General features: G+C 36.5%; 4 protein-coding genes across 6 annotated transcripts; all 4 read left to right on the forward strand.

Annotated features, from left to right (window-relative positions):
- The first annotated feature begins 3,970 nt into the window (after nucleotides 1-3,970).
- On the forward strand, nucleotides 3,971-5,705 carry LOC143452613 (uncharacterized). Of its 3 annotated transcripts, none has more exons than XM_076953647.1 (4): nucleotides 3,971-4,077; nucleotides 4,694-4,829; nucleotides 5,153-5,256; nucleotides 5,348-5,705. In XM_076953647.1, exons 3-4 carry the CDS (start codon nucleotides 5,173-5,175, stop codon nucleotides 5,681-5,683), a joined length of 420 nt encoding a protein of 139 aa, XP_076809762.1. In that variant the 5' UTR covers nucleotides 3,971-4,077; nucleotides 4,694-4,829; nucleotides 5,153-5,172; the 3' UTR covers nucleotides 5,684-5,705. The 3 variants fall into 3 exon arrangements, with proteins under 3 accessions (XP_076809762.1, XP_076809765.1, XP_076809763.1); XM_076953650.1 differs by lacking the exon at nucleotides 3,971-4,077 and adding an exon at nucleotides 4,430-4,470; XM_076953648.1 differs by lacking the exon at nucleotides 3,971-4,077 and having other exon boundaries at nucleotides 4,517-4,829.
- A 5,384-nt stretch (nucleotides 5,706-11,089) lies between these two features.
- On the forward strand, nucleotides 11,090-13,419 carry LOC143452142 (uncharacterized). The gene is made up of 2 exons (XM_076953002.1): nucleotides 11,090-11,215; nucleotides 11,954-13,419. The coding sequence occupies exons 1-2, from the start codon at nucleotides 11,163-11,165 to the stop codon at nucleotides 12,972-12,974; spliced, it is 1,074 nt and encodes a 357-aa protein (XP_076809117.1). The 5' UTR covers nucleotides 11,090-11,162; the 3' UTR covers nucleotides 12,975-13,419.
- A 1,400-nt stretch (nucleotides 13,420-14,819) lies between these two features.
- On the forward strand, nucleotides 14,820-16,489 carry LOC143452143 (uncharacterized). Its single transcript, XM_076953003.1, has one exon. It carries the CDS (start codon nucleotides 15,048-15,050, stop codon nucleotides 16,053-16,055), a length of 1,008 nt encoding a protein of 335 aa, XP_076809118.1. The 5' UTR covers nucleotides 14,820-15,047; the 3' UTR covers nucleotides 16,056-16,489.
- A 3,298-nt stretch (nucleotides 16,490-19,787) lies between these two features.
- Nucleotides 19,788-21,248, forward strand: LOC143452120 (uncharacterized). The gene has a single exon (XM_076952981.1). The coding sequence runs from the start codon at nucleotides 19,918-19,920 to the stop codon at nucleotides 20,902-20,904; it is 987 nt and encodes a 328-aa protein (XP_076809096.1). The 5' UTR covers nucleotides 19,788-19,917; the 3' UTR covers nucleotides 20,905-21,248.
- The last annotated feature ends 154 nt before the right edge of the window (nucleotides 21,249-21,402 follow it).

Below are 21,402 nucleotides of genomic sequence, written 5' to 3' on the forward strand. Positions count from 1 at the left end.
ATTTTTCCTTATTCAAGACAATGAATATATGCCAAATTATTAGTCTAGCCTTCTTTAACAATTTTTCGTTGAATGATTCTTGGTGGTTTATGGATGGGTGTTTCCCGGAGATTCGAACTGAATCCAATTCGTTTGGAAAGGCCGCAGATGCCCGAAATTAGTTTAGTGCAGCCTATTTTATGAATGTTTTGTTGTCGGTTGGTAAATTAAATTCTAAAGAAATTTTGTCGAAAAAGCGGTTCGAGAGAGCCTGCTGGTTCAACTCAGTGATCACAATTGTCTGTAGTTTGTAACGTCAATAACGGCCCACGCTTTCCTTTTGCCTTTGCAAAAGCTTCTAAAGCCATAACGGTTGACTAAATATTCGTACTGGTTTTGTGTTTAAGGCTGATTTAGAGTTTTTAGACGTATGGTAAAGATTTTGAAGCTTTTTAAGTGGAGCAAAAACAAAACTACTTTTGACAGAAAAATATAGGTTCGGGCTGAGCAAGGATGTTAAGACCATTCGTCCAATGATCGATTTGTCCAGACCATTCCCAAAATCCAACAAAGAATAGGAGCCATAGTTTTGATGACCTAACTCTATAGCGTTTAGATTTGGCTTAATAATATCGGACGCTCTATATACTGTACTCAAAGCTCTACTCTATGTCAATCGAGTTAATAAATCGTAAAGTTATAGTTTCAGTAAAATCTTGTTGACTGAAACATATAACATTTCAGACATACCGAGGTTACCACAAAAGCCTTTCGTCTGTATACAAACTATACAGTGACTAATGTGATGTTCATATATTAACATGAGACACCTTCTCCACTGATTGAAGCTATCGTTTTATTGATATTGCAGAGTTAATGTTTGACTTGTACAGGAATTGGATGAACGATGAAGTCTGCATGAAGGCCAAAAGACAACGCACCACAAAAGACAATTCACCTACAAACCTTAACCGTACTAAATATATGTACACCAGGTCTAACCCCACAGATATTTCTCAGCATGAAAGTTGTTAACGTAGCCAGCTTGCACGCTCTCACCGTCTCACGTTCGGCAAAGTAAATCAAATGCTTTTTTTGTTTGCTAGAGAAAAATCTCAGCGTGAACCTAATCTAATTAAGCCGTTGTTAAGCAGCATGACTTTGCCGGAATTGATTACGAAAACCGAGTTACAAATAACGTGAGTGACAAAGCAAATGTTCTGTTAATACAACAATTGCATACGCGTTCACAAATTACGAACTTGTCCACAAATTACAGTAGCGTATAATAATGACCCGTTCGACCAACACAGCCATGTTTTTACACGATAGATTAGCGTGCATACAATTTTTGAACGCGTTGGCAATTTACGAATGCGCTGAATAAAGCGAATTACGTTAAATTCTGACACATATGGTTAACCATACAAAATGTGCATAGCCTATCACTAAACACCTATCGCGCATAAAGCATGCACTTACTTTGTTTCTGGTGGCAAAAGTAGAGGCAAAGTAGAAAAGGATTGAAAAGGTTGTCGAGAAAAAGTGTGGAGCTTTATAGGTGTAGATGTATGTAGACAGATGACAAAATTTTTGTAATTAATTGCATCTTGTTTGCAAGACAGATAATAATAGTTAACGCCGTTTGAAAAAGAAACGTGTCATGTGGAATATGGCGCCAATTTCCGTTCAATATTTGATCGTTTATTTCCTTTTTCTGGTTAAATGCTCATCCAGAAAGGCTGAACCGTTTATTAAACTCACCGTTTCTTAATGTAGCACACTAGAAATGTTTGCTTCGCCGCAATACAATTAATCCTTTTAGGGATAAGAAATTTTCACTATTTATTCGGAACTAACAGTTTCATTTTCTCCTTTGTACTTTTTATAACAAAAGTTCAGAATTTACATTTACTTTAAACAGTACCGTCATTAAACAACGTTATAACCTTTTACATTTTACATTTGTATCCGTTTATTTTTGTTCCTTCATAGGCTGCAGACCGTTTTGTGTGTTGTGATAGATGGATACAACCCATAAACTTATTTTAGTATTGCATATACGGCTCCTGGTTAAAGTAGTGTACAATATACTTTACATACAGATGAAAAAGTTGGGAACATTTTCATTAAAAATAAACATGAACATTTCAGTTTGAAGAAGTTAGTTATTGTTTCATTTTCGGCAGCATAATTTGCACCTTTTCGGATTATTCTCGGATTTTTGTTTTTGTGAAAATATTTAGAAAAAAATCTCCGAATCGCCGACATGTACAGTATAACGTTTTACATAGTAAACTGTATATGAGGCAGCGTGTAGCCGTGCATAAGGGCATTACAGCGGTAGCGCTACTCAATATCAAACATTACTTTATTAAATTACAATTTTACAGTATCAAACATTACACTGTATATTATTGTGTGAGTTTGATCTGAATGAAAAAAGTTGTATCCCTAAAAGGATCAATTGCATTTTGGCGGAGCTAACATTTCTAGTGTGCTACATCAAGAAACGGTGGGTACAAACGGTTCAGTCTTTCTGAAGGAGCATTTAACCAGAAAAAGGAAATAAATGATCAAATATTGAACGGAAATTGGTGCCATATTTCATGTGTCACGTGATATATTCCACATGTCACTTTTCTTTTTCAAACGTCGTTAACTATAATCTGTCTTGCAAACAAGATGCAATTAATTACAAAAATTTTGTCATCTGTCTACATGTTTCCTTATCGAAAAGCGTTAGCAAGTTTGTTTTGTAACACAGACCAAATTAGGAAATTGTTACTAAACTATTTATGGCACTTGCAATCGAATGTTGATTGGAAGCAGAAATGTTTCATACGGACTTGAAAAAAAGGTTTGAAAAAACATTAGTAAATTTCAGTTTAGGAAATTGAGGTTGATTTCAAATTTTCAAAGCAAAGATTTGACTCTTGATCAAAATGCAATGTTTTTCCTTTAGGAATATCAAACTACGCTAACTAGACTTGTAAAGGTATGCCAAGTGACAAGAAATTTGCAGGGATAATCCCTATAGTTGATTATAGTTTATGTGGTTTGCTTACAAGCGATAAACTACTTAAACAAGAAGATCTTTACAATGCTGGGAAAGAATTGCTAGATGCGTTTTCTACTCGTGGATTTGTGTACTTGACAAACAGTGGAATTAATCCCAAACATCTTCAAGAAGCGCGTTTGATCACTAACAAATTTTTCAATTTAGAAAAATCCAAAAAGCAGTTATACAGCATGGAGAAAAGCATAGAATTTGGATATGTTGGTTTGGGCAGGGAAGAAGTTGATTGGGACCACCCATGTGATGTTAAGGAGGCGTTCAGTTTTGATGGAAACTCTGTTTTCAATCATCCTGAAAAGCTTCCTGAACACTAAAAAAACTTGAGTCAGTTTTTCCACTCGTTTGAAAGAGAGAACGGATTCTGACTCTTTCAAGAGTCGATTCTACTTTTTCTGCCTTCTCTCGTATTTTTTTGCTTGTGCGACTCTTTATTTGAGTGGTGTCGTCACGGATGGCTTGCAGCGTATTACGCAATGGAAATTTTTACCAAATTGTTACATCTAGGACCTAGGTTGTCTGTCTGTTGCACGTGGCCTGGTATGGTATGGTATACCGTTGGGCCTGTGCAAGTTAACGTGTGGTGAACGAATAGGCGAACCGCAAATAGGTTTAACCTCTGGGCATAATGATTTCAGTAGACTGAGCTAGGTCATTTAACTTTGAAGATAAATTAAAGCTAACAGCAAGCGTTGATGAAAACCTAGCTTATATAGCTATTTGAAAAATAGGTAGCCCTATTTGTGTGTAGCCTAAAAATGAAGTATAGGCCTACCAACCAGACAGGAAACTACCGTAACTTTTCACCAGAAATCGTGCTGCAAAGGCCTCAAGCTAAACAGAGTTTTTTGTTGTTTTGGAAGCTAGGCCCATAAAGTTTTAAAAGAAAATCTTTATCTGTACTTTATTGCTAGATGGAGTTTGACGGTTTTGACATACAATTTTCAGTTGTGCAACTAGGCTATGTGAGTATTTAACGAAAAATTTAAACATATCTGAAGAAACTGAACATTTGCTGCAAGGTAGGCAAATTTGTATTAAGTCTATTTTGGTCTGTTTATAGGTTTTAACTACTTATAGTCTTACAGGCTCATTGCTTGCAATATAAAATGTTGTATCTTTTTGTACTAAATTTGGTAGTAATGTGGAAAAAGTGACTAGCTGACGTTAGCAGATTTTACTTTGGCTGCCACTATTTCACCAGAAAAAATTAATAGTTCAAAGTTAATTATCGCAGCTTCTTGTTAACATAGCGTTAATGTTTCGCTGCAGGTTGCCGAGTTTTGAAAAAGCCATATTGGTGAATAGCTAGCCGGTTACGCAATTGGTGTTTTCCTACTTAGTAAATGGCAGCCTGTGCAGTAGAGATGTATTTTACCGGCCGCCGTTTACCGAAGTTAAAAAAGACGAACATGGTTAACTGGAATTTCGCTATTCAGTAAATTGAAATATACGCTAATTTTCAACTTAAAACAACGCACTAATTTGTCCGTAAATTAACCTAAAACTAATCCCTTCTCACCCAAAGTCTTACTTTTCATGATTAAATTACTAAGCTAGGCCGCCAATTGAAATGAAACGCTATTTTTCAATTCAAAATTACAATTTAATGATCATTAATTTTTCAATTTTTCACAGCATCATTTTAGCTCCTGCATTTGTTGGATTTATATTATAGCTATTTGATATGTTTTCCTGTTCTTTTGACTGTAACTGGAAAAGCAATGATCTCAACAACGTCTGAAGAATATAACATCAAGCAACATAACTGAGAGTAAGCAAGCAACTTTCTACTTTGGCGTAAGGTTAACGTGCTAGGATTTTGAAACTGACTCTCAACAAAAAGATGACAGTTCTGGAGTCATGGCTTTCTATACGTCATGTACTGTTGTTGCAAATTGCTTACATCTGGTTTTTTGGTTACATTATATTCCATATGGTCAATTAATTATATATTGATTAATTCACGAAGCTATACAACCTTGATAATTTTATTGTGCTCATGTTCTTCTGCACTAAACACGATTTCCTTTTCTGATTGTTGTGTAAGTAAGTCGTTTGCTTTTTCACTGGCTTCAGTTTTTATTTTCTATGCAGACAAACTTCACACAATTCACATGCTGGAAAAGTTGCTTCCGCCATTAAACTTCCGCAGAAAGGGTTGTCAGTCACAATCGCATGCTATTTTTCAATTTGCTGGGGTAAGTGATAGTGGCGGTTTGTGTTCGCATGACAACGTGTAATTTTTAACACCTTGCTGTATTGAAATAATTTTTGAACTTTAAATTTTAGGCCGGCACGGACCCAACAAACTTTGCCGTCCACAAAGATTCTGGACTGACTCGACCATTCCTTTTAGCCGTGGGCAACAGCACCCAACCTGATCAATATTACATTGTTGCCGATTTTTCTGTCATTTATGTTGGAAATGACGTGGTGCGTGCTTTGTACCGCTTGTTCTCTTCGTTTTGGGTATGTAATATCTCCTACTACCCCAGACTTGCACCATTCTACAATCTTCTTGAAGTGCTGGTTATAAACAAAACCCCAGTGTGCTCAGTTAAAACTGTTCTTGCTGCCATCAATGGTGTGCAAAACACTGCATGTATTGGTGATACTGTAGATTGAGTTTTCAAAGTGCATTTTTAAGTGAAGTGAAATTAAAATTCGCTGAAGTCATGTGAGTAATAAATTCCACTGCATAAAATTTGGAAGCTGGCTGCTATTCTACCTTTTATATAGAGTGAACGTCAGTGAAGTTTTGTTACTTTGAAAAGAGTCAGATGTCGTTCACTCTTTCAAAGAGAGGGTGGATCTTTGAGTCACCAAAGAGTCAGTTGTGTGTCACTTGTTATAAGAGTGACCGTCACTCTTATCACGAGTGAGCAAGTGTTACTTTCAAAAGAGTCAGATACGTCGACTCTTTCAAAGTAAGGGAGGATCTTTGAGTCACCAAAGAGTCAGTTTTTTTTTAGAGTGAAGATATATGTCCTGGCATAGTAGAGTTCACGAAAAAGTTTATGACCGACTGCAGACAATTGTCTGAAAGGATCATGGATTCACTTTCGATAGGAATGGAATTGAAAGAGGAAAGTGATCTAAGGAAATGTCATCAACGCATCCACAACCAAGGAAACATCTCTTATCTGCGTCTAAATTATTATGGTTCGGCAGACAAATTTTGTTTACGGCCCGGACAAATTCGTCTTGGAGAACATACTGATTTTTCAACATTTACACTGTTGTTTCAAGACAATGTTGGAGGATTGCAATTAGAACGTCATGGGATTTTTTTCGACGCATTCCCTCTTCAAGATGCTATTCTCATCATGGCAGGAGACAGCTTGAATTTTCTGTCGTGTGGTCAGTTGAAAGCGGCAATACACAGAGTCATTGTACCTGAAGATGAAGTACGACAGAATTTGACACGTCACTCTTTCGCTTATTTGGTAGATCCTGACAACGATGCTGTAATAAATCGTCCATTGCTTTAAAAAGATGAAAAGGAAAATGAAGCACGTTTCAAATGTTTACCACCTCCACTCACTTTCGGAGAGTACATACGTGAAAGATATTCTAAAATCCGTGTTCCAATTAAATAGATTAACAATACGAAATATCGCAGAACACTTTAGGAACAATTTAACCTCCTACAATCAGTTAAAGCCATATGAAATGTAAAAGTAAATTTGTAGACTGTGTAAGAAAATCATTTTGTGAGTTTTTTAGTACATCTTATAAGCTTCACTGAATTGTGGAAATTAGAAAATGGGATTTAAAATCCAAGCTACAAGTTTGTACAAGCTACTGTACTGTAATAGTTAACGCAATAGCTACTGTAATAATAATGTAAATAGCTATCTCAGTTTTTTCTGCTGCTTATTTTTTCTGCAACCCATGTGACGTTAAACAAGATTTCAGTGTTGATGGAAACTCTGTTTTCAATCATCCTGAAAAGCTTCCTGAAGATATATGTCCTGGAATGTTAGAGTTCACTAAAAGGTTTATGACCGACTGCAGAAAATTGTCTGAAAGGATCATGGGTTCACTTTCAATGGGAATGGAACTGACAAAAGAGATTTATTTGAATACTTATCATCATATTGACAACAAGGGAAGCAAAACGTATTTACGACTAAACTATTATGGATCGGCAGACAAAAATCGTTTGCAACCGTGACAAATTCGTCTTGGAGAACATACAGATTGGGGATCATTTACGTTATTGTTTCAAGACAATGTTGGAGGATTGCAGTTGGAACACGAAGGCCATTACGTTGACGCTGTTCCTCTGCAAGATGCTATTATCATTAATATAGGAGACAGCTTGAATCTTTTATCTGGTGGTCTGTTAAAATCTAGAAAGCACAGAGTAATGGTACCGGAAGATGAATTGAAGCATAAGTTGACACGTCATTCTTATGTCTATGTCGTTGATCCCGATGACGATGTTGTAATAAATCGCCCGTTGTTTCACCAAGATGAAAACAAAAATAAAGCTAACATCCAGAAGCTTTTTACCCCGTGCACATTTAAGCAACTTTGTGTAAAGATATATCCAAAAATTTATGCACCATTATAGATATCACGCTTTCAAATTAAGCTATCAACAGATTCTGGTATATATTCAGTATTAACTCAGATTTGTGTAAACGGTGTATAATATACATAAATTACATTACTGATCTGCGACTAAACGTAAAAGTATCGTAAAACGTTCATTACCCTTTGTCTTTTAAACTCAGCCGTTATAGAAGAAGAAATTCAAGCAATTTTCCACTAGTAAAGAAAGTATTTTGCAAACAAACAGCGGCGATAAATATTTTATCGTGTTTCATCATTATTATCAACACTATCGTGAAATGTTGCGTCATTGGTTATTTTCGTTTCTATATGTTTCACTGAACGAAAGGTTAATCATAGCTGTCTTACACTGTGCAAAAATATGATAATGGACAATAAGCATTGAGCCGCACGACAAATTGGCTCATTAAAGTTGTTTTGGTTTGACAGGCCTTCTATAAGATTTTGCAGATAATGTATACATATGTATAACGCAGGCCTATGTAGGCCGTAGGAATTGATGTTTTTAATTTCCGGCTTTCGCGATCACTTATAACACAAACCGCACGTAGCTGTCAGTGAATTTCGCGCTATCAAATAACGACATGCTAGCTTGCTAGTAAACAACTGTTAGTTCTGCAGCCTCTTATCAGTTTTCGCGAAAGCTTGACCAGAAAACTCCCGATATTGGTGGATTATTATAATAAGCTATAAGCGTGATAGGTCTATATAGATTACAGCAACAAATATAAAGAGATAACCTGCGTGGAGCTGGTTATTGGTCGCTCAGCATGTGGTTTTTGTTTAGTTACTCGTTTGCAGACATAGTTGGTTTTCGATTACACGCTACGGGCTACATAGTCACTAACTCATCTGATTATTCGTAAATAACGTTTTAAGCTTATACCGATATTGAATGTGTAACCAGGGAACAAGGCTGCCACTCGTAGGGATTTTACCCTACGGTAGGTTTTTTTGGCCCCTTGTAGGGTGTAGGGTGACCCTACGGGTTTTTCACCTTTATTCATAGATTTCCTTTTGTTTAAAGTAAAATAAAAATAAATTCAAATAATAAATTTACTGAATAATGACAAAAACATAGTCTAAGCCAGTGGTGGCCAAACTGCGGCTCTTTAATGAATTAGCATTGTTGAATTAGACATGCATTTTCCCGGTCTAGACGAGTTGTTTGATCAAATTATGAAACAATGCGTTCTATCTCATGTAGTAACAATGGACTCATCGTTGTAACATTGGACACTTTAGTTAAGTAAATTGTCAGATTGAAGCTGTACGTCAGGGCTGACCTAGTTTTAAGTCTTGGTTATGGTTATACTAATAATTGTAAATTGCAAAAAGAGTTGGAGAAGCCCAGCAGGTGGAGACTGGAGAGTGAGACAGCAGATGAGCAGAATCAGCAGATTGAACAGACATAGGCTTACCATATTTTTGTGATTGAAAACCGGGACACTTCAGAACAACGAGCCCTATCAGATAAATGTGGTTCATATTTTACTAGAAGTAGGCCTATGAGACTATTTTGGATTCCCATCGTCAGGGACAACTGAAGTAGTAAGACACCAAGAAAAGCTAAAATAATGGATTTTACTAGGAAACAAAACAATGTTCAAGCATTTGTAAATTTAGATAATCGTCCAATCATACTTTTCTGTAGACAATACTTTCTTCCAGAAGTCTATATTCGACTTCATTTTCTCATAAAAATCAAAGCAGGAAAAGTCAGTTTTAATTTTGCAGGTGATAAGGGCTTTCACATTCAAATGGTGTTTGCAGAAGGAAATGCAAACAAGTACCGGTACCGTATACGAAATAAGTTCTTTCAATAACGTAACTGCAAAAAGATCATCTCCTCCTAGCCTACTATTACTGAACAAGCGAATGCGCTAACAATCAACTCACTACTGGACCAATTACCCGCTACAATGACGTAACCAATACTTTCACATTTAATACAATGAAACAAGAACACGCATCACTCTTCAGCAAGTTAGCTAAACAGACCAATCACAACATGCTAATATTCGTGTAGTGTGGGGCAATGATGGCTGACTAAATGCCAAAACGGGACTTTCGGTTGACTGACCGGGACACCGGGACAAAGCCTTTAAAAGCGGGACTGTCCCGGCTAAAACGGGACGTATGGTAAGCCTAAACAGACAGGATCACAGGAATCAAGTGATCTTGTTTTGATCAAGTCAAGTGATCTTGAATACGATACTTTTATCATTAAATTACAATAATTCTGGTTGTTGACAAGTTGACAACGGTAATGCCCAAAGAGGTGAGATCCAAAAATTCTAAGTTTCGATCGCAAAGCTACAGAAAAGAATGGGAAAAGGAAAACTGGGCACAAGGATGGTTAAAAGTTTCGTCTCAGGGAGCATCAAAAGGCTTGATGGCAAGTGACACAATGAAACAATTGCTACCTCATCAGAAAGAAAGTTTCTTGGAAAGATGTAGGGAAAGGTATAGGGAGGCAGTGAAGCAATTATATCGAAGGATCAATTTAGATGACCCTGTACTCCAATCTCTTTCGCATTTGAAACCATCTGCTATTGTTAACGAAACTTCTTCAATCACTGGTGCAGCCACGATTGCTAGTGGACTTCCTTGCATTACAACTATGCTCAATGTTAATGCACAGCAGATTGACCGACAATGGAGATCACTTTTAGCAGATGAAAATATCATCTCTGGACAATGGAAAGGCAAGTTATTTGAAAATTTTTGGCTTGCTATGAGCAAAATTGATTCTTATAGAACTCTGGCAACATTTGTGCTGCAGGTAGCTGCTCTTCCACAGAGTACTGCAGTGGTGGAAAGAACATTCTCCAAGCTGAACTTAAACAAAACCAAACTGCGAAACAATCTTGGTGTAAATACTCTTTAGGCAATTATAAAAGTGAGTGAGAAATTTTCTGATAATTTTGACGTCACACCAAGACTAGCTCGGCTGCATGCAAATGCTAGACGATCATATATGAATAAATATTCTGCTGATGATCGTGTTGCTGCGGAAGAGGTGGAATTTATGGACAATGATGATTTTCCTTTTTGTTTTTGATCTCAGAAGATCACTGCCTAATTAGTTTCTTAAACAACTTTGTGATTTATATTCATAAATGTTTGTCATTTGATAATGGTACAGTAACTGTGGGTATGAGACACTGTGTTAACACTGCCTATTTGCAGGTATGATACGGTAACTAGTTTATTTGTTGTAATTTATCATTTCCGTGATTTTAACACTATGAGTCTATGACAAGTGCTTCAATGTTTTGCAGACAGTATTCCACTAACTGTAAAATTAATATTGAAATTGTTTAATGTTTTTGTGATGTTAGTTATGACATTTGGCAGTCTGATGTACTTGTAAAGGAATGTTTCGTACTGTGAGTTGTTTACTGTGATGCTGTATCGTACTGTGAGTTGTTTTATTTTTTTTTAAATATTTTTTGGGTTAGAAGATGTCTTATGATGGGCTTGCTTTAGTTTGATAGAGTTTGCTTGGTGTATATAGGGTATGATAAGTAACATGTATGGCTCAGCTTCACCACTAAAATTCAGAAAATTGAGGTAAGATAACCCTGGTGGTTTATATTCTGAATTAGTTGTTGAGTACAAGCACCAACGAATGTTATCTGCTATTGCTCTTGTTATAAATTAAACATTACTGATATATTCAATTAGTGGAAACACAAACGTCAGTAAATGTTGAACTACTTTAGTTCTGGTGCTTTTGAACTGAAACTAAAGTAGTTATAAAGTGCCATAAAACTGCCAAAATTTCTTTTTTTTGTTCAAACTGCGTAGGGAGATGTAGGGTTTTTTTAGGTGTGTTGGTAGGGTTAATTTCTTTTTTTGAGTGGCAACACTGCCAGGGAATCAGTAACTAGTGTCACGTCGGCAACGAGATACAATTTCTGTAGCTAACTTGTCACATTATTATAAGATGTTTGAGCATTTTACATAAACCGTTTGGATGTGCGCACACTGCATAGACTTCATTGGCGTTATCACAGTAACTATAGATTCGCTATAAAAATGCTACAAGCGCTTTAAGAATCACACACAAGTCAAGTACGATAAATCCAAAATTTGCAAAAATGCCTGCGTGACTCCAAAGTAAATTAAAGTAAGTTTGTGATATTTTTGACTGTGTTTGCACTTACAGACCAAAGTTAGTTGTTAAGCTTAATGAAATCTGACCGAGACACCGAGAGCTGAACAATGAAACAAATGTAAACAAAAAAAATTGATATTTTTGTTTTTGATGTAGTCAGTGATGAGTAAAGATCTACCTTTTCTTAACAGATACTTCTACATTGATTACATAATGTTTAAGTCCAAACAATTTGCTGGAATAATACCAGTGGTTGATTACAATTTATGTGGATTAGATGTAAGCGACCAACAAGTTAAACGAGAAGATCTTTACAATGCTGGCAAAGAGTTAATCGATGCCTTTTCCGCTGTTGGATTTGTGTACTTGACAAACAATGGCGTTGATTCATCACTTTGGCAAGAAATCCGAGATGTTACAGATAGATTTTTCAATCTCGAAGTTGCACTAAAAGAGCGTTACACGAGCAAAGAAAGTATATTTGGATACATTGGTTTGAACAAAGAAAACCTGGAAAAAGCCAAACCTGATGATTTTAAAGAAGCCTTTAGAATCGATGGTACTGTCTTCAAACATCCCGAGAGACTGCCTGAAGATATTTGCCCAGGGTTCAGAAATTTGAGTTTAAAGTTCATGACCATCTGCAGCAGGTTGACGGAAAGAATTCTGGATTCACTTTCTATGGCAATGAATTTCAAAGAAGAAGACAGTTTAAACAAGTGTCATAATCTTCTTCAAACCGAAATAAATTCATCGTTGTTGCGTTTGAATTATTACGCACCAGTTGATCAGAGTATCCTTAAACCTGGATCTGTACGTCTCGGCGCACACAGAGATTTAGGAACGGTCACTTTGTTGTTTCAAGATAATGTTGGAGGGTTGCAAGTGGAACACAATGGAAAATACGTTGACGTCCCTCCTCTACAAAATGCCATTCTTTTAAATGCAGGAGATGCCTTGCACTCGATATCTGGTGGTTTAATCATGTCCAAGAAGCACAGGGTTGTAGTCCCACAGGAAGAAGTGAAGCAGACATTGACACGTCATTCTTACGCATTCTTTGCAGATCCTGATGATGACGTAATGATAAATCCACCATCAATCCAGAATGAAGAAACAACTAACGAAGCAAGCTTGAAAGAATTGCCCAATTCAATGACATTTAAGCAGCTGTGTACCAATTGGTATTCCAAAACACGCGCACCAAAATGAAACTGACCAGTAACGTAACCTGAGGTCTTGCAGGATCAGTGTAACGTGTGAATGTGTATATTATTTTGTTTGTAACAAGCGTCTTAGTCTGTACCCTTCACTACGTCTATTTTACAGAATGCAAACTTTCAAACTGTGGACGAAACTATTTCAGATGTGAAGTTAAACTTTTTTTATCTGCGGTACAGCAAAATGATTGCAAACCAAAAGTGTACTCTTACCCTTAAAAATTAATCTTTCTTTACAGAATACAACCTTATGTAGAAATTGTTCAAAATATTAACTTTAACTAAAATAGTAAGTATTATTTTGTTGCATTTAAACAGCATTTATAGAATCCAGACTAAGTTGTTCTTGTTTGTTTGTTTGTTTGTTTTTAACCAGCTTATAATAACGTCAGATACGAATTGTAACCAATGTATGAAATAATAAATTTCAGCCCATATGCTGGTTTCGTACTATGTCACATTACATTTACTGTTAATCGTTATTACTAACAGTTGATGACCAATTCTATACTGTAAGTATCACAGTTCAAGCTACAGAGATATAACATTGTCACAGGAGACATTTGAGAAAGATATTTAATAGACAGTTAAGAGCGCTAATTATTATTTCAGCAAAGTTATAGATCTTGTCGAGCTTTTCGGGTTGCGTTCGGGCTTAAGTTTGAAAAACAATTCGGGTCAGGTTCGGACCCCAGTTCACACTCTGCCACATATGCGTCGTAATTTCACTTTCTTTATAAAATTGTACATGCGCGCGTGATACAAAGATCCGGAAGAAAGCAAAGCGCAATTTCGAAAAAGTTGACAGCCAACAAAATGACAACAGAAGATAAGTCTGTTTTTCAGTAAATTAAACTTTCGGGTCTTTATCATGCTTCAAAAAAGTGGTCGTGTTTGGGTTTGTATTTTCGGATTCGGCTTAAAGATAATTCAATGCATATGCCCAATTATACTGCAACTTCGCATTACAGTAGCTATTATAACAACACTTACAATCTGGTCGCAACAACGCCCTCATATTTTAACAATTACGTTTTTCTCAAACTAATGCATTTTATTTTCCTCATCCACATCTGTTACGTTGTTTTCTGCTTGGTTTGTGGTGCCTTCGGCCAGAAGCACTAATGAATGTGACTACGACTTGCCCGTTGCCGAACGAGTGACCATTCTACCGATACCAGTACTGCTGGTAGACGTGCCTTGTGTTTTACCTAATGTAATACAATCTGATATATAGTCAACTGCAGGTCTTTTCGAACCAGCAATAAGAAAAGGCCGGTAACGCATAGGAGTCCTGTGGGATTAAATTAAATTTATCACCGCATGAGCATTAATGTGGAACCGTGACGAACTGTCATAGGATGGGAAATGGACAAATGTAGTGTACTAATGGTCAACTCTAGACACCCTTTTTTCTTTGGGCATGCCGAAATTTTGCCGATAAATCGTAACATTTACTGTAAGAATAATGGCCACAGTAAATGTCGAAGACTCAAAGCTAGGTGACGATGATATATTATTTTCAACTAGATACAAAAAATGAATTTTAAGAAAATGAGAATAGATAACATTACTATATCCGTTGTAAAAAAAATTAGGCATAATGTTTCAGTTCACTTTCAAGCATACTGTATATACCGTTTGATTCTAAATCCTATCTACTGCGTTTAGGCGCAGCCCAAACTTATACCTATAGTAGTTTTATAAAGTAGAGGTTTCTTGACATTTACAAGAAAACGCATGCTCTTTTTACAAAAATATGTACAAATGGCAACGGAAATTACAAACAGCTCGCATCAGTAAATCGTTAACATATTTCTGCACGTTTCTTGGCCGAGATTCGGATTTATTTATTAACTCTGCTGCTGGAAATGTAACAATAGTGAGTACAGCCGATTATTAGCATGTTATAGTTTCGTCTTGGAACGACAGTGTTAATGATGTGCAACCATACGTTTTCTAGACTTTAGAAAAATTTCTAACCGATTAAAAATCGGCTGCAAATTTGGTTTATGCAAGCGTAATTGTTTACATAAAGTCAGCTTGTTAAATAAACCTTACAGCCATGCCAGGTCACAAAACAATTTCTGAGGAAATTCCAATAGTTGATTATAGTTTATGTGGATTGCGTACAAGCGATCAGCATCTGAACCGAGAAGATCTTTATCACGCTGGAAAAGAAATGGTTAACGCCTTCTCCAATTACGGATTTTTGTATTTAATAAACAGCGGTGTTAACAAGGAACTTTTACAACAAGCTAAAATTATCACAGATAAATTTTTCAATTTGGAAAAATCCAAAAAGCAGTTATACAGCATGGAGAAAAGCATAGAATTTGGATATGTTGGTTTGGGCAGGGAAGAAGTTGATTGGGACCACCCATGTGATGTTAAGGAAGCTTTTAGTTTTGATGGAAACTCTGTTTTCAATCATCCTGAAAAGCTTCCTGAAGATATATGTCCTGGGATAGTAGAGTTCACGAAAAAGTTTATGACCGACTGCAGACAATTGTCTGAAAGAATCATGGATTCACTTTCGATAGGAATGGAATTGAAAGAGGAAAGTGATCTAAAAAAATGTCATCAACGCATCCACAAACAAGGAAACATCTCTTATCTGCGTCTAAATTATTATGGATCGGCAGACAAATTTTGTTTATCGCCGGGACAAATTCGTCTCGGAGAACATACTGATTTTTCAACATTTACACTGTTGTTTCAAGACAATGTTGGAGGATTGCAATTGGAACGTGATGGGATTTTTGTCGACGCATTCCCTCTTCAAGATGCTATTCTCATCATGGCAGGAGACAGCTTGAATTTTCTGTCGTGTGGTCAGTTGAAAGCGGCAATACACAGAGTCATTGTACCTGAAGATGAAGTACGACAGAATTTGACACGTTACTCTTTCGCTTATTTGGTAGATCCTGACAACGATGCTGTAATAAATCGTCCATTGCTTTGCAAAGGTGAAAAGGAAAATGAAGCACGTTTCAAATGTTTGCCACCTCCACTCACATTCGGAGAGTACATACGTGAAAGATATTCTAAAATCCGTGTTCCAATTGAATAGATTAGCAATACGAAATATAGCGGAACACTTTAGGAATAATTTAACCTCCTGCAATCAGATCCAAATAAAATGTAAAGCAAATTTGTAAACTGTGTATGAAAATCATGCTACACTGAATTGTGAAAATTAGAAAATGGGATTTAAAATCCAGACTATAAGTTTGTACGAGCTACTGTACTGTAATAGTTAATGCAATAGCTACTGTAATAATAATGTAAATAGCTGTCTCAGTTTTTTCTGCTGCTTATTAGAAATTTCTGTTTGCTTTGTAAATATTTTGTTTCCGTTCATATGATGATGTTATTTCCTACTCGACGTTTACACTAATTAGCTTTATCATATTATCGCGTATCACATAGGTTCGAAAATAAGCGTGGACTTTCTTGTGTGTTGCATGATTTCACATTATTACCATAATAAATATTAATTAGCGAAAACCAGGTCATAGTCATAGGTGAGTTTTTGGTCTGATTAGTTGTTATGTGGGACTGATGACCATTATTAGTTCAGTTGTCAGCATTTGCAAAACATACCGCAATGACTGAAAACAACAGAACAAAAATTGAAAGCGACTGCAGAGTTTTTAACCCAGAATGGATCAATAAATACTTATTTGCAGTAGTACACTCCAAAATACTCTGTCTTGTTTGCCGACAACTGGTTTCAGTTCCAAAAGAATACAATCTGAGACGCCATTTCGAAACTAATCACCCAAACCTTGCTGAATTAGATACTAATGAAAAGAGCTTTGAAGCAAAGAGTATACGTAACAATCTTCGCTAAGAACAAAACGTTTTTTGGCTTTGGGGCAATGAAAGTGTTATAGCTACCAGAAATCGTTTCGACCTATCAAGGGAAATTGCTGCTGCTGGAAAAAGTTTTACTGAGGGAAAGTTCATTAAGCAATGCATGTTACGTGCAGTTTCTTTCATTTACCCAAGAGAAATGGAAAATTTTAAAAACGTAGCCTTTAACGTGCAACTGCACAACGAAGAGTTGAAGATATTGTAGAGAATTTAACAATTCAGCTACATCAAAAAGTAAAGTAATTTTTGTTTTATTCTTTGGCAGTCGATGAAAGTACAGATTGGACTGATACAGCACAGCTTTTGGTGTTCATAAGGGGCATTGATGATATTTATAACACATCTGAGGAGCTTGCTGGTATTCAATCTATGAAAGATCGGACAACTGGAAAAGGTATCTGCAGCGCAATTGTTGATTGCGTTACTACAAAATTATCCAGTGATTTCAGTAATTTAGTTGGACTATGCACTAACGGTACTCCAGCTATGCGCTGAAAAAGAAATGGAGCAGTGTGTTTGCTTTAGAAGTTTATTGGTAGAAAAGTAATCACACATCACTGCGGTATACATCAATAGGTTTTATGAAGCAAGGTGATGAAATTTGACCATGTGATGTCTGTCGTTGTTTCGATTGTAAACTACATCAGGTCTAGGAAACTAAAGCATCGCCTATTTAAATCGTTTCTTGAAGAAGCTGGTGCATAATATTTGCCCTAGGTCCTAGGAAAAGTCGTAATTAAAAGTGGCTTTACAACTCTTTTGCTATTAACGCTATGACTTCGGTATTTATGAAGGTTCGTATCTCTGTCTCGACACACCTAGTTTGTTCAACTGTTAACTCAGGATGTAGTGTTCTTATTGACCACTTCTATTTTGCGATTTGCTCAGACGATTGAACTAATAAAACAGGGGTGGGCAACATACGGCCCGCGACGGGATTTTGAGCGGCTCGCAGACAGTTTCCGGTCTTGCATGATAATGTGGCCTGCGGCCACATTCTGCCGCAATCCTTGTATTGCGTCACTGAATAAGTCCAAGTTTGCCAACCTGAGAAAGATGGCCATAAATCTACTTGTTCTGTTCGGGTCTACATACATTTATGAGCAAACATTTTCGACCATGAACATTAATAAGACAAAGCTGCGTTCCAATCTATTCAGGAATCCGGCCCGCCAAGTACTTCATTTTCTCATATCAGGCCCGCCGACCGAAGAAGTTGCCCGCCCCTGTAATAAAACAACTGGAAACTTAATATGAGTTTATCTGACCATATGCAAGTCATTCCTAGAACAACTACTAATTAGCAATAATCACGCTTTGAGATGAGATTCGTTGGTATTGAGGAATAGTTGTAAACTTCATCAAATTTACTGTTCATCTCTCCCGGACTGAAGGAATGACAGAAAGGGCCAAGCCGGCATATGACAGAAAAGGATGTTACGGTAACACATCCAGTAGCGCAGTACACATCTCAATGTTACAGGTTCCCTAGTTAGCTTACTTATTCAAAACATGAATTTGATTACTTATCATGTGGATTTGGCATTTGATTTGAATCATGGCACATAGACCTACTGTGCAGATTTGACGGTGATTATCATGGCGAGACGAGCGTATAGTGCTACAGGCGCTTTAAGAATCATTCACAAGTCAGGTAGGATTATCCCTGCAAATTTCTTGTTACTTTGCATTCCTTTACAAGTCTAGTTAGCGTAGTTTGATATTTCTAAAGGAAAAACATTGCATTTTGATCAAGAGTCAAGTCTTTGCTTTGAACATTTGATATCAACCTCAATTTCCTAAACTTAACTTTGCTAATGTTTTTTCAAACCTTTTCCTCCTGATAGTTTAAAATATTTCTGCTTCCAATCAACATTCGATTGCAAGTGCAATAAATAGTTTAGTAACGATTTCCTAATTTGGTCTGCGTTACAAAACAAACTTGCTAACGCTTTTCGATAAGGAAACATGTAAACAGATGACAATTTTTTTGTAATTAATTGCATCTTGTTTGCAAGACAGAGTATAGTTAACGCCGTTTGAATAAGAAACTTGGCATGTGGAATATGTTACGTGACACATGAAATATGGCACCAATTTCCGTTTAATATTTGATCGTTTATTTCCTTTTTCTGGTTAAATGCTTCTTCAGAAAGGCTGAACCGTTTGTACCCACTTTTTCTTGATGTAGCACACTAGAAATGGATTAGAATCAGCCTGGAAAAACTCACAAAATGATTTTCATACACAGTCTACAAATTAACTTTTACAATTCGTTTGGATTTAACTGATTGCAGGAGGTTAAATTTTTCTTCTCAGGATGTAGTGTTCTTATTGACCACTTCTACATGTCGAGCAATTAGCTCAGACCATTGAACTAATAAAACAACTGGAAACTTAATATGAGTTTATCTGACCATATGCAAGTCATTCCTAGAACAACTACTAATTAGCAATAATCACGCTTTGAGATGAGATTCGTTGGTATTGAGGAATAGTTGTAAACTTCATCAAATTTACTGTTCATCTCTACCGGACTGAAGGAATGACATAAAGGGCCAAGCCGGCATATGACAGAAAAGGATGTTACGGTAACACATCCAGTAGTGCAGTACACATCTCAATGTTACAGGTTCCCTAGTTAGCTTACTTATTCAAAACATGAATTTGATTACTTATCATGTGGATTTGGCGTTTGATTTGGATCATGGCACATAGATCTACTGTGCAGATTTGACGGTGATTATCATGGCGAGACGAGCGTATAGTGTTACAGGCGCTTTAAGAATCATTCACAAGTCAGGTACTTCCATGTTTTCCTGATAAACCTAAAATCAGCATAAATTCCTGAGTGCAAAAGATCTATTATTGATAATTTTTGACTGTGTTTGCAATAAGAAACCTCAGTTAATTGTTTAGCTTGATGATAAGTGTCTGAACGTTTAGGCTATTTTGGCAAAGCAAATAGAAACGTTTGTTTTTAATGACCTTATTGATATTTAAAGATCTATATTTCCTACACAGAAAATCCTAGAAATTGATTAGCCTGTGACATAATGTTTAAGTCCAAACAATTTGCTGGAATAATACCAGTGGTTGATTACAAGTTATGTGGATTAGATGTAAGCGACCAACAAGTTAAACGAGAAGATCTTTACAATGCTGGCAAAGAGTTAATCGATGCCTTTTCTGCTGTTGGATTTGTGTACTTGACAAACAGTGGTGTTGATTCATCACTTTTGCAAGAAATCCGAGATGTTACAGATAGATTTTTCAATCTCGAAGTTGCACTAAAAGAGCGTTACACGAGCAAAGAAAGTATGTTAGGACACATTGGTTTGAACAGAGAAAACCTGGACAAGTCAAAACCCGAAGATTTTAAAGAAGCCTTTAGAATGGATGGTACTGTCTTCAAACATCCCGAGAAACTGCCTGAAGATATTTGTCCAGGAATCAGAAATTTGATTTTGAAGTTTATGACCATCTGCAGGAGCATAGCTGAAAGAATTCTGGATTCACTTTCTATGGCAATGGATTTCAAAGAAGAAGACTGTTTAAAGAAGTGTCATAATCTTCTTCAAACCGAAATAAATTCATCGTTGTTGCGTTTGAATTACTACGCACCAGTTGATCAGAATACCCTTAAACCTGGATCTGTACGTCTCGGCGCACACAGAGATTTAGGAACGGTCACTTTGTTGTTTCAAGATAATGTTGGAGGATTGCAAGTGGAACACAATGGAAAATACGTTGACGTCCCTCCTCTGCAAAATGCTATTCTTTTAAATGCAGGAGATGCCTTGCACTCGATATCTGGTGGTTTAATAATGTCCAAGAAGCACAGGGTTGTAGTCCCACAGGAAGAAGTGAAACAGAGATTGACACGTCATTCATACGGGTTTTTTGCATATCCTGATGATGACGTAATGATAAATCCACCATCAATCCAGAATGATGAAACAAGCTTGAATGAATTGCCCCATTCAATGACATTTAAGCAGCTGTTTACCAATTGGTATTCCAAAACACGCGTACCAAACTGAAACTGACCAGAAAAGAAAAACTGTGTTCCTGCAGGAACACTGTCATGTATAAATGTATGTGTATACTCCATTTTGTAACAAGCGTATCAGTCTATAACCGACAGTACACATGTTCGACATAATGCGTTTCAAACGGTAGACCAAACCTTTTTAGATGTGAAGCTATAAATTCTTTTTTATCTGCGGCAAAAACCTGATTGCAAACCAAGAGTGTACTTTTAACCTTATCACTTTTTCATGTGCGATAATAATTAATCTATCACTAGCCTATTTGATTAAATTCAAATTCATCAATTTTCCGTTACATTTCAGGCTAACCTAACAAGCGACTCGGAAGTTTTTAACGCCCCATTTGCTATATTTGTTCCCGCATGAAATAAAATTCCGACCATGATGACCTCTGGTTGTACTAACAGATATTTTAGCCATTACGTAGAACGTCCAACAAAATCACGAAAATTTAACACCTGCCGGCTCCTGAGGAACTCGGTAACGATT

Source organism: Clavelina lepadiformis, chromosome 4 (genome assembly GCF_947623445.1).
Source record: "Clavelina lepadiformis chromosome 4, kaClaLepa1.1, whole genome shotgun sequence".
NCBI lineage: Eukaryota > Metazoa > Chordata > Ascidiacea > Aplousobranchia > Clavelinidae > Clavelina > Clavelina lepadiformis.